At 39.7% G+C, this 16,087-nt stretch overlaps 1 protein-coding gene across 2 annotated transcripts in view; it reads right to left on the bottom strand.

The window, feature by feature from the left end:
• Positions 1-16,087, bottom strand: part of LOC107721886 (DNA polymerase alpha catalytic subunit-like) — a 65,604-nt gene that overhangs the window by 1,432 nt on the left and 48,085 nt on the right. Inside the window, exons 35-36 of one of the 2 annotated variants that reach the window (XM_016530083.1) lie at positions 11,958-12,074; positions 7,586-7,682 (exon numbers count right to left, since the gene is read on the bottom strand). In XM_016530083.1, coding sequence (XP_016385569.1) covers positions 7,586-7,682; positions 11,958-12,074 — 214 coding nt within the window. Of the gene's footprint in view, positions 1-7,585; positions 7,683-10,012; positions 10,116-11,957; positions 12,075-16,087 lie in introns of those variants that run through there. The other variant, XM_016530085.1, reaches the window with a different exon arrangement.

A 16,087-nucleotide genomic window follows, 5' to 3' on the forward strand; every position in this document is an offset into this window, starting at 1 on the left:
CAATAAACTGTGATAATGTGTGAAATGTTGAAGGTGTCTGAATAAATTTTAGTTTGACTATATATATATATATATAATATATATATATATATAAATACATATTAAGCATGATATTATAAAGACAATATTACATAACTGACACATTGTGACTTTGCTAAGGCCAAACTATTAAAATTATTCAAATAAAATATTATCTGAAAAATATTAACTTTGCATTTAATAAAATTTAGTTTTATAGAAAATATTGCCCTATAACCCACAATGTCGCTGTAGCACAGTGAAAGTGAAAATCTGTAATAAGATACCAAATTTTTTATTTGTCATTTATTGAACATCATAATGAAGAAAAGTTAAAAACTAACAAACAAAAAAAAAATTATATATTTTTTTAATTATGAGTTTTGAGTTAAAGTTTGGCTAGATAGCATTCTGTAGTACAACCAGTCTTTAGAAAGCACACAACCACCGCCCCCATCAAATTCAGTAGTCAATCTTTACTGTAAAGGACAAGTAGTGTGTTCCAAAAAGTTTTGATTATACTACGCAACTAAATATATTAAAACACAGAATGTGTTAAAGACAGTACTTTTATGAAAGTGACATTATCCCAACCATACATTTGGTTACAAATATATTTTAATCTGATTTTTATTTACTTCCACCTATATGAAACTACAAAAAACACAAGCCCGGCAGCAGGCAGGGCTGGAGTGGATCCATAACGAGTCAGAACTGATACGAAAAGAAAAATATCAATCATAATATCGAACTATGCTCACGGACATGTGCTTGGAGAGGTCTATCAAGTATCATTTCAAATGAAAGTCTTTGAGAATCGATAAGGAACCAGCAATCCAGGCAGTTTGAGGCTAGAGCGCTGGCGAGAGGGGCTAGGTGTCTGCAGAAACTAAATAGACTCTTCTGCCAGGGGGCCACGGGGTCATGCAATCGGGTCGATATCTAAGGTCATTTATCCCATCAGGAGGGCCTTCAATACCATAGAGACGATAGAGGAGTCACTGGCAGTCTAGCAGGACTGAATGAGAATTACAGACTGAATCAAAAGCCTTTAACCAAAGACTTTTGTTAAAAGCAAGTCTTTGCTTTGAGAAGAAAGATGAGATCTAGCCAAGATGAGTATTTACATGAATGTAGCTTGAGAATATGTAAATGCCCAGACTGAAATATGACCCTACACTGTTTATTAGCACAAAACGTTTTTTATGCTTGAATGTGGTGACTGAATCTGTACCTCCTAAATGTTGTTGAGCACCCAACTGTTGTCTAGGACTCAATCACAGTCCATCTCCATTAGCAGGTGTAGTAGAAACAGAGTTACAGAGTTGCCCCATAAGGGAAGAAAGGTCAGTCTTAGAAAATGGCCAAACACAAACATCAAAAAATGGGGATAGCATTCCAAACGCACCATCTGCAGAGCCAGTTACCATTATCACACACACATTTTTATCTCTAGAAATAGAAAAAGATGTGAAAGAAAACAGAATGCTGGCACATGGGATAGGGAGAGGGGGACTATTTACCTGAGGAAAGAAAGAAAAAAAGGGAGGCTGAAGAAAGATGATGATGCATGATCAAGGGAAAGCAATCATGTCATCATTTTTGAAAGGTGGGAGAGAATATTTTTTTTCCTCTTTCTCCTCTCCTCTTCTTCATTCTTTTCCCTCAATCACTGTGTGCAGAATGTATAAAAGAAACCTAAAAGCCAGAGGTTGTCAGAGACCTCTCGTTCCGTCCCGGCCCGGCAGGGGTCGCATTTAAAATAAATAGCATTTTTAAGAGGGAGAAAAGATGTGAAGAGATAGTGAGGGAAGACGTGAGAAAAAGAGGTGAGCAGACAACAGAAGAAGGAGAGGAATACGAAGGAAAAAAAAGAGAGAGAGAGAGAGAGAGTGTGTCCGGAGTCCTGAGAGAGAGTGTATCAGCTTCCATGTGCTCTAACAAGGTGTAAATACAATAACAAGCATGTAATTAAGTGAGCATGATGAAGTTAATGGGGATCATACATTCCATTTGGGCTGCTTATGAATATTCTATTAGATGTTATAAGGCAGCTGGAATAGCTTTTAATTTAATCATCATTCCGAGCAGAGAAAAGTTCTTTGTGCAAGTGTAATTGCACAGAATGAATAATTGATTTGACAATCGCTCCCGCGGATTTCCAGCAGCTCAAGGCAGGCAGAGCGTGGGGGAGGAGGGCTAGGGGAGGGCACGCGCGTTGTGCCCTGAAGAGGTTGCCGAGGAGCTCGCCTGCAAATTGAGCACTATCAGTACACAGATAAAGGACCATTTCTATTTTATCAATGCAGTGAAATTACATTACTGCCTGAACATAATCACACTGCACACACTCAAGAGGAGACAAGGCAGAGAGGGAGAGCGAATTAGAAAGAGCAAGAGATACAGAGAGCGGCCGATGCTGAGAGTGGGAAAGAGAGGAGGAAATGGAACGGAGGGAGCAAAAGGGCTTGCCTAAAAGACGTTATGAATTGCTCTTCATGAAAAGAACGAAATCAGAGTTCAACATGATTTGGAAGTCATTGATATGGGATATCTAATTTTTTCAAAACTGCAGAAAAAAAACTGTTTTATTATGGAAGGACTCCTGCCGTGCATGAAATTGCCTCCACATTTAACTCAGTAGCTGCAATCAGGCGGAGGACTGTGGTTTACATGTAGATCAGACTCGGAGTCTGCATCTAAATGTCTCTCATTTCTCACACGCGTACACGCCGATATACACAAAGAAAAAGCACCCCACGCACGCTGCGTGCAGACACAATGCATGTGTGCGATATAATCCGCTCACGGAGCTGCTGAGAACATCGGTGAAGGCGGTTGGACAGGAGGATCATGGGAGTCAAACAGGATTAATTTTTACTGTCAGAAGGCCAGAGACTGCAGTGGGTCTGTAGACATACATTACAGTAGAATTTGCCCAAAAAGTGAGGTATGAAGGTGCCTTAAAGGGATATAATGTATTTAACGCACTTCGTTGTCGTAACTGAATAAAAACCAGTTAAATGTAATGTTTAATGCTGTTAAATTTACATAACTGGTTGGCATGTCAAATTTGATATAGGTATTTTGTTTGGTCTGATTCTAAATAGCTATTCTGAATATGAGCAGAAGCACAGTTGTCTATGTTCAATGCACACAAAAATATTATTTGTGGAGGAAAAAACAGGGAGAAAAAGTTCATAACAGCAACCCTAAAAATTCTAATCTAGATGGGATGTTAAAAAATGTCATTAACAGTTCAACAAGTATAAAATATCTACAAGCAAACGTACCATCAACAAATATTTTATATTATTAAGTGTTAAGTTTTAGAAATATGCTAATCAAATTCTAGATTACATATACTATAAAAATATAAAACAGATGGAAATTACATTATAAAAATACTATTATATATATACATATAAAATAGTTTATTATATATAATATATGCCACACATGTATAATTAATTCTACATTTATAGTAATATATAAAAAACTAAAAAGGTATAAAAAACTAAAACTGCATTTCGAAAGGGGAAAAGAATAAAACACAAAATTTGAGATTAATTGTATTAACTATAAAGTAAAACAAAAATAACTCAAATTAATGACAACCCAACTTTAAACATTACTGAGGTATAACCAATCAATTGGATCAGGCGTTAGAGCATATCCACTGGTTTGTATCAGGCATTGTGGGTTCTGGTCAGGGGACAGATTACAGTCAGTGATTTCCTTGGATATAGATACTTGAGAGAAGGCATTTTCTTTTCCTTTACCTTACTCTCTGTGTGCGTGTGTGTGTGTGAGTGAGTGAGTGAGAGTGTGTGTGAGTGTGTATTTGTGTGAAGGGGGGGTTGGGAGACCAATTTCCATCAGTCTTTTCTCTCCGAAGGAATCAGGTAATCTAGTGAGGAAAAGACTGCAAATGGATAAAGCACTGACCAGCAATTTCACCATCAAGCAACAGAGGGATGAATTCACCAAGGCCCTCCTTCCATCACAGCCCTGCAATGCATCCCAGAGGAACCAAATCACAGCACCACCCCTGGCCAAGACAACACACTGCATCCCATCTAAACAAACTCCATCAAGGCAGCATGCAATTTTAACTCCTCTTCGGGCTTAACTTCCTAGACCGACCAAAAGGTTTATTCACCCCATCTCATTGTTCAGACACCTTCCAGCGAGCGCGGCCGAAGTTAGCTGGAGACTTCTAACCTCCAGGCTCAGCGTCCAGCAGAAACGGCTCTCTCTTGCTCAGTCTACCAGCCACATACGTCTCCAGTTATCTAAAGCTCCACAAAACAGCGGAGAAGACAGAATGGGGGAAGATTGGTTTTTCTATTGTGCTGCTGGTCTGGCATAATGCCCACTTTAAAAGCAATTCCTCCGTCATCAGAGACAGACAGAAAATCTGGCAGATACGACACTAAATGTCTCACAGTGTGAGGGGGAGGTGGTTGGTAAATTACGAGAAGGCGTGCATGTATGTGTGTGTGGGAAGAGGGCAGCTAAAAGTTTTCTGAACTGTACTTTATTCCACTATCGCTCCTAAGAGTTTCCATCGCCGTCAACAGCGGCGGACCACAGCTCAACCCTCTACCTTTGTTTGCTGCGCTCTGGTAATAGGTGCAAATGCATCGAAGAAAACACACTTTTGGTGGTGGAGCGTAACAAGCTTCTAGAAAGACAACCTTGCAAGCTCTTGTGTGGTTTGTCGTCACGTTATGATCATTTTCATTTTACCATTTGACCATCCAATGACACGCCTCTGATGTGACCGGCATTATTAACCAGCTTTTAGTCTAGCTCCTCACTGATCTACGCATCTATGAGCAAACACAGTTAAGACCACCTAAAGATTACATACAAATGTATATGCCTCAGTGTTATTAAACTAAAACTAAAAATATATATAAAAATTTTTTAACTTGAAATAAAATAAACTGAAATAAATTAAAACAAAAAAACACTTAAACTTGTATTTTATTTCAGGTAGTTGCTGAGGCAACGTTTCAAATTTTTGTTTAGTTTAACTTTATGTACTAAAACTAAAACTGAAATAAAATGAATAAAACCATATAGATATAAAAAAAACAACTAATGAAAATGACTATCCAGTATATAGAGATAGATAGATAGATAGATAGATCGATAGATAGATAGATAGACAGATATTTACATATTACTCAAAGATGTAAAAAAACAAAAAAAAAGGTCACTGGTGGCTAATATTTTACAAATTCTGGTCAAAGCCAACATTACTGCCATAGCTTTATCATGTACTAGCCACCCAGCTTGCTGAAGCTAAACCTACAGTATGTAAATACAGGGATGCTGTAATGGAACAGGTGCCCAGTGCGACACAGTACATTCAGAACCCCTCTAACGGCAGAGTTACATCCCAGGGTATAAATAAGAAACTGGACCAGGTAAAAGGAAGTACAAGCATGCAGACCTGTAATTTCACCCCTAGACCCCGGTAAACCCTGCAGTCTATAATACAGTGATGTGTAGTATTATAGTGAGAGGGGAGATAACCGTTTCAAGGCTATACTTCAAAGCTGTGTGTGATGTCCTCTACTAATCCCACAATATACACATGTATGTGGCAGAGCTACATGTATATACGGCACAATGATAAAGAAAGATGCGCGTGACACTAAATGCAACTAGAAAGTGAAAAAGTCCAAATAATAAATGGAATAAACAAATGGTTTCTGAGAACAATTGCGAAGGGGAAAAAAAAATAAAATAAAAAATAAGAGGAGGAGGACAGGAGGAGTAACGTCACCTGGTGAAAATCAGGGCTAGAGGGTTAAAATCACTCCTTCAGGAATTAGAGCCCCGGCTGCAGTGATGGGCAGTGTGGCTGACAGAATGCCGCAGATTGGCCACAATTACTCACAGAAACAACAGTCGGGAAAAAGTAAAGAAATAAAATTCCCTGGATACGTCAAGTCTATAATCATGTTAGGCCCCCACCCCACCCGATACACTCTCCCCTCAGCCTGCTCCATGTTCTGAGTGGTCATCTATTGATTACACATTATATTTATCTATGGCTCTCGCACCCAGCTCGGAACCTCATCGGCACATGTAAAAATAAATAAATAAATGTATAAGTCTATTCCAAGAGGTCCTTTTTAATCAAGTGACATCAATCAAAAAGGATTGTGGGTAAGTAGCCACGACACGGCTAGCGGCGGCCGTGAGCGGTCTGGATCCTCCAACGACCCGCTGAAAACATATGCTCCATGTCCCATTATTTATGAAGGGCTATCCTTTAGGCAGAGTTACATCCCAGGGTATAAATAAGAAACTGGACCAGGTAAAAGGAAGTACAAGCATGCAGACCTGTAATTTCACCCCTAGACCCCGGTAAACCCTGCAGTCTATAATACAGTGATGTGTAGTATTATAGTGAGAGGGGAGATAACCGTTTCAAGGCTATACTTCAAAGCTGTGTGTGATGTCCTCTACTAATCCCACAATATACACATGTATGTGGCAGAGCTACATGTATATACGGCACAATGATAAAGAAAGATGCGCGTGACACTAAATGCAACTAGAAAGTGAAAAAGTCCAAATAATAAATGGAATAAACAAATGGTTTCTGAGAACAATTGCGAAGGGGAAAAAAAAATAAAATAAAAAATAAGAGGAGGAGGACAGGAGGAGTAACGTCACCTGGTGAAAATCAGGGCTAGAGGGTTAAAATCACTCCTTCAGGAATTAGAGCCCCGGCTGCAGTGATGGGCAGTGTGGCTGACAGAATGCCGCAGATTGGCCACAATTACTCACAGAAACAACAGTCGGGAAAAAGTAAAGAAATAAAATTCCCTGGATACGTCAAGTCTATAATCATGTTAGGCCCCCACCCCACCCGATACACTCTCCCCTCAGCCTGCTCCATGTTCTGAGTGGTCATCTATTGATTACACATTATATTTATCTATGGCTCTCGCACCCAGCTCGGAACCTCATCGGCACATGTAAAAATAAATAAATAAATGTATAAGTCTATTCCAAGAGGTCCTTTTTAATCAAGTGACATCAATCAAAAAGGATTGTGGGTAAGTAGCCACGACACGGCTAGCGGCGGCCGTGAGCGGTCTGGATCCTCCAACGACCCGCTGAAAACATATGCTCCATGTCCCATTATTTATGAAGGGCTATCCTTTAGCCTTCTCTCCAATTACTCGCCCTATCATTTTCCAAAATCTAAAAACTGTTTTCAATCAACATAGCGCTATTACTGAGGGCCAACGGGATGAGAGGAGGCTCTCTCTCACTCACTCCCCTCTTCCTTCCAACTGATTGGACCGCTTTGCATTCCGCACCGTGCCGTTCCGTGATTGAATCCGTCGCCTGAATTACGGCTGTCGACTCGAGGAGCTGAGGATTCTTAACCCAACCTAGTGGCCGCCTCCAGTCGCTGTGAGGTGTGTGTGTGTGTGTGTGTAAGTGCACGTAGAGTCTGAAAAATTGCTGGACGAGCGATTATGGGTGATGTTTGTGAGCGAATTTCCAGGATAATTAGTAATAAAAGTCTTACATCTATCCTCTCCTGACAGGACCTTGTTGACGCCGTATTCCCAGTCGAAGATGTATCTGTAGAAGCTCAGTTGGTTGTAGAGAGCTTTCTCTGAATACTAGAATGGAAAGGAAAAGATAAAACAGATTAAACCAGATATTACAACTTATAGGGTGATGACACATACATAAAAACTCCCAGTTTATTCTTCAGGGAAACTGAAAACAAGGTAAAAAAAGACAGGTTAACAAGATCTGCCTAAAGTTGGTCAAAGTACCAGGCTAAATGAAGGCCAAAATCAATGGCTTTCACCACTTGGTTCCAGACAAAATGCTTGGTAAAACTGTGCATCATCATTACAGGCATAACATATGGAACATTTAACTGCATTCAGCCTTTTTGCCTTGACTGATTTCTTGTGAACTTCCGACAAGTACAGATTTCATCGCACTGATTTTAAAAGAATTACAAACCAAACCAATGCTACAATAAAATAAGTGCAACAATATTGGGAGAACAGACTAAATTCAGTACACCCATGCAAACCAGCTACAGCTTAAATATGCACCGTGAAACCAGCTACAATGAAACAAATAATGTTTGATTAATACAAAAATGATGGTAATCTTCAGGAAGAGGAGAAAGAATGGTTTTTGACTGATTTTACACTGAAGTTGTCCAGTTTTTAAGGCCTTACAAGGCCTGCCATCAGCAATCCCATCCAAATAACATAAAATAATAATAGATAATATTATAAATTTACACTATATTGAATAGCACAAGCTTGGTTAAGGGTTGCAAAATCTATCTGTGACCAGTTCACTGAGCGATAGACATTTCTGTAAAACTGTACTTAAATTTCTCTATATAGTATTAGTATATCATTTGGATATTTGCATTATTTTTAAGCAGTGGTGGCAGTATCTGTTCATTGTTTCTATGTTTGTTGTGGTTTATTTTTGCTATTTTTAAATTTAGAAAAAATCTAATTGAGAAAAGATTAAAAATATGGTATCGTAAAGTTTTAAATAAATACATACTCATACTTTAAATGTATAAATATGTATTCAATTGAACAATTTTCACTATGGCACCAAATTTGGTATTAAAAAAACAACATTTCTACTATTTTGGTTAAAAAACCTTAGTGCTGAGGGCCCTTTATTACTGTTTTATAAACACTGTGTACTGTATCAGTGGTAGATTTTTTTTCACAAAAATTTAAGACCTGCTCATTATAAAAAGTACAACTATTACTTTAACATTCAAAGCTCTTTACCAATTCTTTATTGACACTGTGGTTGCTGATTATTCGTTTGCATATTCAATATAACTAAAAAAAAGAAAAGGGAAAAACCAATTAGCTAAAATCATACTGATGTAACTTAGTACTACATGTTATTGGCCCGGAGAAAATGAAAGACTGAAGCGTAATGAGATTGGTGCGGCTCAATCAGGGAAAGCTGGAGAATCACCTGTGTTAATTACAGCTGCGGAGACAGGTAGTGTTTGTCATATATTCTCCACTGTCACAGACAAAGACAAACACATGCGCTCAGTTAAACCCCGAGTTTGGAGTCACAGAACCTGCAAAATGGTCTGATTGGCCAAAAACAGTTAGTGTACTCCCCACCTTCTCTCCTGACAAATGCAGGAAACAGTGTTTGGTTTGTAAATTCAGCTGTAATTACCGTTAGCCATGTGTCTAACTGCCAGAAGCGCACAGGTCGAGCGAGAGAATAAAAGAGAATGGGGAGAGAGAGAAAAAGAGAGAGAGAGAGAGAGACGTTCAGCTCTGAAATTACCTCTTTCATAATAGTTTGTTTTGATAAGGCAGCGTGTGTGAATCTGATGAACAACTGTTGCTGTCAATTTGATTAGCCATTATACTTTTATGTTAATTGTTGTTATTGGGTCACAGTCTTTCTATGTCACCATAGAATCAGAGCGATGTGGGTGACGGAGGAGTTTAGCAAGTGCTCTCTCCTCATCACAACAGCTTTTAATTGCCCTCTACAGCTTCCGATGAGCCCAGCAGCTGTTGACCCATAATGTACTGGCTGGTCAACAGCCGTGCCTGTCGATTCAGCAATGCGGCCATAATGGAGCTCCTATAATCAGCGCCAGGTCGCCATGTGCACGTGAAGGAGATCGTGAACTAAAAATGCAGTCCAAGAAATAAGTGGACGGACATGTGAGGCAGGGCCAGGACGAGCTTCACAGCTGTGCTGACAGGTGTCAAAAGGGGCATGACCAAGGCGCCGTCAAACGTTATTGAATTTAAACCCCCCTCGCCCCACCCCCTGCAAACAGAGGTCCCTCCCTAATGCAGCTTTGCTCGACTCAATGCTTTGTTCCTGTACTGACACCATTTCAATTTTCTCCACAAATCTGCAGCATTTTCGGCCCGAGTGACTGAGGAGCAAACCAGCTGTGAAATTGCCTCTCTCCTGAGACCCCCGCCTCATCTTCCCCTCCTTGATAGAGACGTGGCAGCCAGTGCCATACCACCGAACCTTTGGTACAGCCCAAACGCAGCCTGCCGGAAGAGCTGGATGGAGGGGAAAAGAGAAAGTGTCAAGCGTGAGGCCTTACAACTATGACCAAGGGGGTGTAAAAATAAAGTAGTTACGTTTAAAGACACTCAATGAAGATCACTGGCCAAACGAATGATGTGGATCATTTAAAGACTCCTTACGGTCATGGTACTTATATGTAAAGGATGTATAATATCTCTTTTGAGCAGAGCAGCAGAGAAAATGGCTACTCTTTCAATTCGCATAGATCTGTGCAGCTGCAAAAGAGAGGACGTGGAAATAAAAAGAAAAATCTCCAAACAGTTTTAATGAGGCTTAACAAAAAAACAAAAAAAAACGTTCCAATCTGAGTTAATTTTAACGGGCTGAGCTGAAAAAGGAAGGCGATCGGCATCACAAGGTTTCATAATGAGTCAATATATGTAAATCTTTACAAGGCAAACACAGTGGGAAACAAAGACATTTAACTGAAGCGCCAGTTGATGTCTCCACTTTTTGTGCACATAATTTCTCCCCATTGAAAGGTATAATTGCCTGCTATTTGAAGATATTCATGCTCAATTTTTGAAATTAATTTCAATTGGGGGGAAATGTAGAAATGTCAGCTCCCGTGAAAGGGATTTGATTTCAATTATCCTTGCTCAAAGGACTGTGATTTCCAAATACACTTAAGCAAAATTATGACAAGAATTTTTGTTCCCAGAAATTCAGTGTTTAAAGAGCGATTAGACGATAAATGGACTGGCTTTGAATTGAAGTGAATGCGCCGGTTACCATCTGAAAGGCACTCAATTATCCCTGATTGCTCCTGTTATAATGTATCAAATAGAGATACCTGCTATTGCTGTAATTTGTGTGAAAATTAACATGCTGCAATTTCCACTAGAGGGGAAAAAAGGAAGCCCTAATGGGTGCCTGAACGTACATCAATAAAATGGAGAAGGAGACAGAGAGAGAGACAGAGGGTGGGGGTGGTTAGAGAGATCTACGAGCGAGGGAAAGCAGCTGAAAAAGAAAAACGAAGAGAAAGAGAGAGAGAGGGAAAAAATTTAATTTACTGAAAATATTACAAATTGCACCTGTGTACAACTCCTTCAAATTACCGGCCAATCAGCCGAGGGTGCCTATTACACTTCCATTTAATCTGGATACAATGGTAGTCAATGTCTCCGTGTCCGTGGAGACACCAGAGACGACGCATTGCTGTCAGCCGAGCTGTAAAGCCCAGAACGACAGAGGGATGGTAGAGGGGTGAGGAAGTTAATGTTTTATTCAGCCGGCAGTTTAAACTGCCATCTCACCAGGCAGAGCGGAGGACAGCTAAGTGGCTATGGTGACAAGAGAAATTGTCCTTTTGGGTTTCAACCTGTCGCCACAGAACTAGATGCAGAAATAAAGCACGAGGAGGAAGAAGGAATTGATGGGGGGGATGTGTTGGTACTGGACAGAAATGATAAAGAAGACAGACAGAGACAAAGACAGACACTAATTTTTGGAAGGGACGTCCCCTCACTGTGTCTCTAAACCGAGCAAAGATGCTTGAAGTGATCACAGGATGAGTAAGAGTGAAGAACCCCACATACACATTTTCAGGCAGTGAGTCCAAGGCCAAGCCCAACTGGAGTCCGGTTCTTCTTATCAGAGGAAGCTTGTTAAGGCAGGAAGCGAACCCACATTGTGTCACACAGGTCAGACAGAAACACGGGTGATGGATGGGAAAAAAAAAAAAAACTACATGGACAGGAAATAAAAGGCCTGGGCTGAGGCATGGAGAACTTTCACAGGCTCCACAGCACCACCATCTGGACAAAGTGACGTTTTTTGTAAAAAAAAAAAGAAAAAAAAGTGTGCAGTACCTCAGGCCTCAGCGTGGATCTGAGACAGGCTGGACAGATCGGTCCGGACCTTGAGAACGCAATCGGCAGCCGACGGGTTCGGTTCTGGCAGGCCTGATCCTCACACAGCAGCCAACCCTGTGTATAGAGAGAAAGAAAAAGATTCAAAAAGCTGATCGGCAGTTATGCACGTGTCCCTACGTGGCTGCGGCCCCCAGGAGACGGGTTGCTGGTGCTTTTGCCTGTGGTGGGGCTATGTGAGGCCTCAGCCTGCAGCAGATGCAGCTGCCCCCTGCTGACACTGCCTTTCCTGCCCCTGTTATTACAGCGGGGGCCAGGGGGTAATGCCCTGCTAATGATGGAGCACTAAATAAACCCCTAGTATCAGAGGAGCACCTGTCCCTGAAGCATTACCACCACCTACCCTACTATAGACTGGAGAAGGCTGAAAAAGAGAGAGAAAGGGGGAGATAGAAATAGAGACAGTAAAATAGGGTCTGGTAAAAAATGCTAAAATAAGACAATATAAAAATTCAACATTAATGTTCAAACTTTGTACGGTTTTTGTTTTTTTTTTGGTGTTGAAATAATACTGTTATTTAGAGCGGACACATTTAAGACATTTATAATGTTACAAAGAATTCTATTTAAAATAAATGCTGTTCTTTTGAACTTTCTATTCAAAGAATCCTGAAAAAAATTATCACAGTTCCCAGAAAATTATTAAGCAACACAACTGTTTTCAACATTGATAATAATAAATGTTTCTTAAGCACCAAATCAGCATATTGGAATGATTTATGAAAGACCATGTGACACTAAAAAGACCAAAGTAAGGGCTGCTGAAAATCAGCTTTGCAAATGATCAGAAAAAAAAAAAAAATTTCAAAAGCTATTAAAATGGTAAAAATTGTCATATATTTCACAATATTATTGTTGGTACTGCCATTTTGATCAAATAACTGCAGCCTTAGTGAGCATAAGAATCATGAGCACTTATTTCAAAAAATATTTTTTAAAATCTTGCTGACTCCAAATTTTGAAATGGTAGTGTACAATGTAACAACAATTTTAAAGTCTGATGTTTTTATTTATTCTATTCTATTCATTCTATTTTGATTTGATGTAATTTATTTATTTATTTTCCACCTCCTTTATTTAGAAGGACGTTACAGAAATGACAGGAATTGATATGGAGAAGAGGGTGGAACTGGATCAAGAAAATGTTGCAAGCCAGATTTGAACCTGTTCGACCCACATGATCACCATGACTCTACTTTACATTATTACATGTTCCAGGTGTTATTTCAAATAACTTTATGGCTTTTCCACAACTTTTCCTTTTTAGATCGCACAGGATATTGAGTAATGTTAACTAACGGCTATGATTTTTGTTTTTGAACCTCATGTAAGGTCTGGCTTAATTCTGGTATTGAATGCCTACTTTTATGCGGCAATTAATTCCAGAAGGATAAAATAAAGTTTCACTCAGAAATATGGCACATTACAGGGTAAACTGGTTTCATTTGTTTCTATTTCCTGATCTACAAGCATCTGTGGATAAACTGATCAGCTTATCGCCCCTGTTGAATCCAGAGATGAGTCTTGTCATCAAACCTGTGCTGTCAAACCTGTTCATCCTACATGGGTTATTGTTCACACCTCACGGCATTATCGGAATCAACGGCTTGTTTTAATTTCTCAATTAATCTCATCTGGGTGGCATTTTGTGCGGATGTTATTTGGGTAATTAGCAATAAGCCCAGGGGCTGAGGGAAACCCAGAGTGTGTAATTGAATCCGAACATATGTGAGCTGTTTGGCTTTCATTTTGAAGGGAGTGCTGGTGTTATCACCCCTCTGTTTGCCTTAACAGATCTTTTGTGCCTCTGGAGGCCCAAGACTAAACCAACAGTTGAGTTCCCATGGGTTTAGCAAAAGACTGCATCTACAGGAACACACACAAGCCAACTGAAAAACACACAAGTATGTCATTGTTTTCAAACACAAAATTCAGCAGGGACGGCCATTAGAGACTTGGTCCTATGTACAGTGGCCTGATTTGATGAAAAAAGGGTGGGATGGAGACTTTTTGCCATTTCACCTGTTTGCTGACCCACATTTCTTCATTCTGAATTAGTGCCCCTCAAAGGGGTGTGTGACGGCATTGGGCTTGTATACATGCATACTTCTGAAGTCTGCATGTATACAAAACACTGTGGCGTTGAAAGTGGCCATAAAAAGTAGGCCACAAATTCTATGCAAGCACATTAAATAGAGGCGTATTGATGCACTGTTTTTTTCTGAATCAGGAAATGTATGCCTGCCCTGCTCACCTGTGAATGCTTAGAACATTCTAAGAACATATCAGAGGAAACATTCACTCTCTATAAACTAGAAACAACAGGTCCAGACAAAATACTCTAAACCAGGTGACAAAAACACAACCTGCTTATTTTATAGGCAGTATCTGTTTGAGTCTTCATTGTAACCAAGAAATGGAGGATGGGCAGAAAAAAGAAGAAAATCAGGGAGCAAAAGAGAGAAAAAACATCTAATTGAAACACTAAGAGCTCGCTCTGTGAGAGAGAGAGGCAGGATAAAGCTTCATAATTGCATAATTATACCAGTCGATACCTGACACTGCGAATACAGCCACTTCTGCAGTCGTCAAATGAGTTCCACATAATTTAACCAAACACTGGGCAAAGACTGGGGTCCACAGATCAGTGCAAGCTACTGGAAAAACGTTCTCGCTCTCCTCCTTTCTTTCTCGCTTTCACAATTTTACTGTCGCATCTATACCTGTGGGTCTTTTTCTAGAGCGGTTTCACCCAGAGTATTTCTGTTCACCTCTGACTACAATCAGAACTTAGCACTTATGGTTTCATATATCTGTGTCAGGTTTGTAAGGAGATGTGTGCTTTCTTAACCATTTTGAATGAGAAATACAGCTTGTGCTATCTCTTCAACACCTGATGCGGGAAAGCAAACAAGATTTTTACAGCTTCCAAAGAAAATGATGCAAAAACATGCCATGTCATGTTGCTAGGGAGTTGCTATGCAGCTGCAAAGGTGTTATAAAAGGTCATTGGTGCATTGCCATGTGGTTGCTATGGTAACGTGGGTCACTACTACGGCGTTGCTTACCTGCCTTGCCCCAAGTCTCTATGATATTCTGGTCCATAGGGGTGCACAATTAATCAAAATAATACCATAATTGTAACGTGGCTTAGTGCGATTAACAAACAGCGAAGGCTGTGATTTAATTAAATAAATGCACTGTATGTTTCAGAGTGTAGTCTGACATGTTCTTTTACACAGAGTCATGAGCAGCTCATGATCCAGTTTTTTCAGCGTCTCAGAGCGGCTCGGTTCATGACATGTCAACCACCTTCTCAAACTTGTAATGAGAAGTGTTTATAAACCAGCTGTTGTCAAAAAAATTTAAGCTTTAAGGGCTCCCTGTGGTTTTCCACCACAATAAAAGCTTGGTTTAAACATTTAAAAATGAAGAAATGAAGACAGTTATAAATATTAGCATAGCAATTTTATAGTGATACAGTAAAATACAATCATTATTAATATATTTTTTATATTAATATTTAATTTTTCTTACTTTTTTAGTGAAATATTACAATATTAATATTTCTTGTTTTTGTTGTATTTTATTTAATAATTATTATATTATTATCATTTATTTTTTAAAGGGGTCATATGATGCGATTTAAATTTTTCCTTTCTCTTTGGAGTGTTACAAGCTCTTGGTGCATAAAGAAGATCTGTAAAGTTGCAAATCCAAAGAGATATTCTTTATAAAAGTTAAGAGTCAACTATGCCTACATGTCTACGTCACGATGTGGGAAGATTTGCATAACGCCGCCCAAATGTTCACGCAAACAAAGAAGGCGTAACTTTTATTCTCGCTGTAGTATTGTTGCTGCCGCCGCCATGTCGTGAAGGCGCTGTGTGATTCGTTGTAAAAGTGAAACTACTTTGTTTGGCCTTCAAAAGAGGACGATATCCGCTTCGTCATGCCTGGAGCTAATATGTACTGGTTGCTGAGGAAATACATCAACTTTGCGCTGTGGATCGCAGGATCGGCTTTCACCGTGGACGAAGCGGAGTCCAGCCCGGGGTCGTCACATGTGG

Source organism: Sinocyclocheilus rhinocerous, unplaced genomic scaffold (assembly GCF_001515625.1).
Source record: "Sinocyclocheilus rhinocerous isolate Xijiao unplaced genomic scaffold, SAMN03320098_v1.1 scaffold90, whole genome shotgun sequence".
NCBI lineage: Eukaryota > Metazoa > Chordata > Actinopteri > Cypriniformes > Cyprinidae > Sinocyclocheilus > Sinocyclocheilus rhinocerous.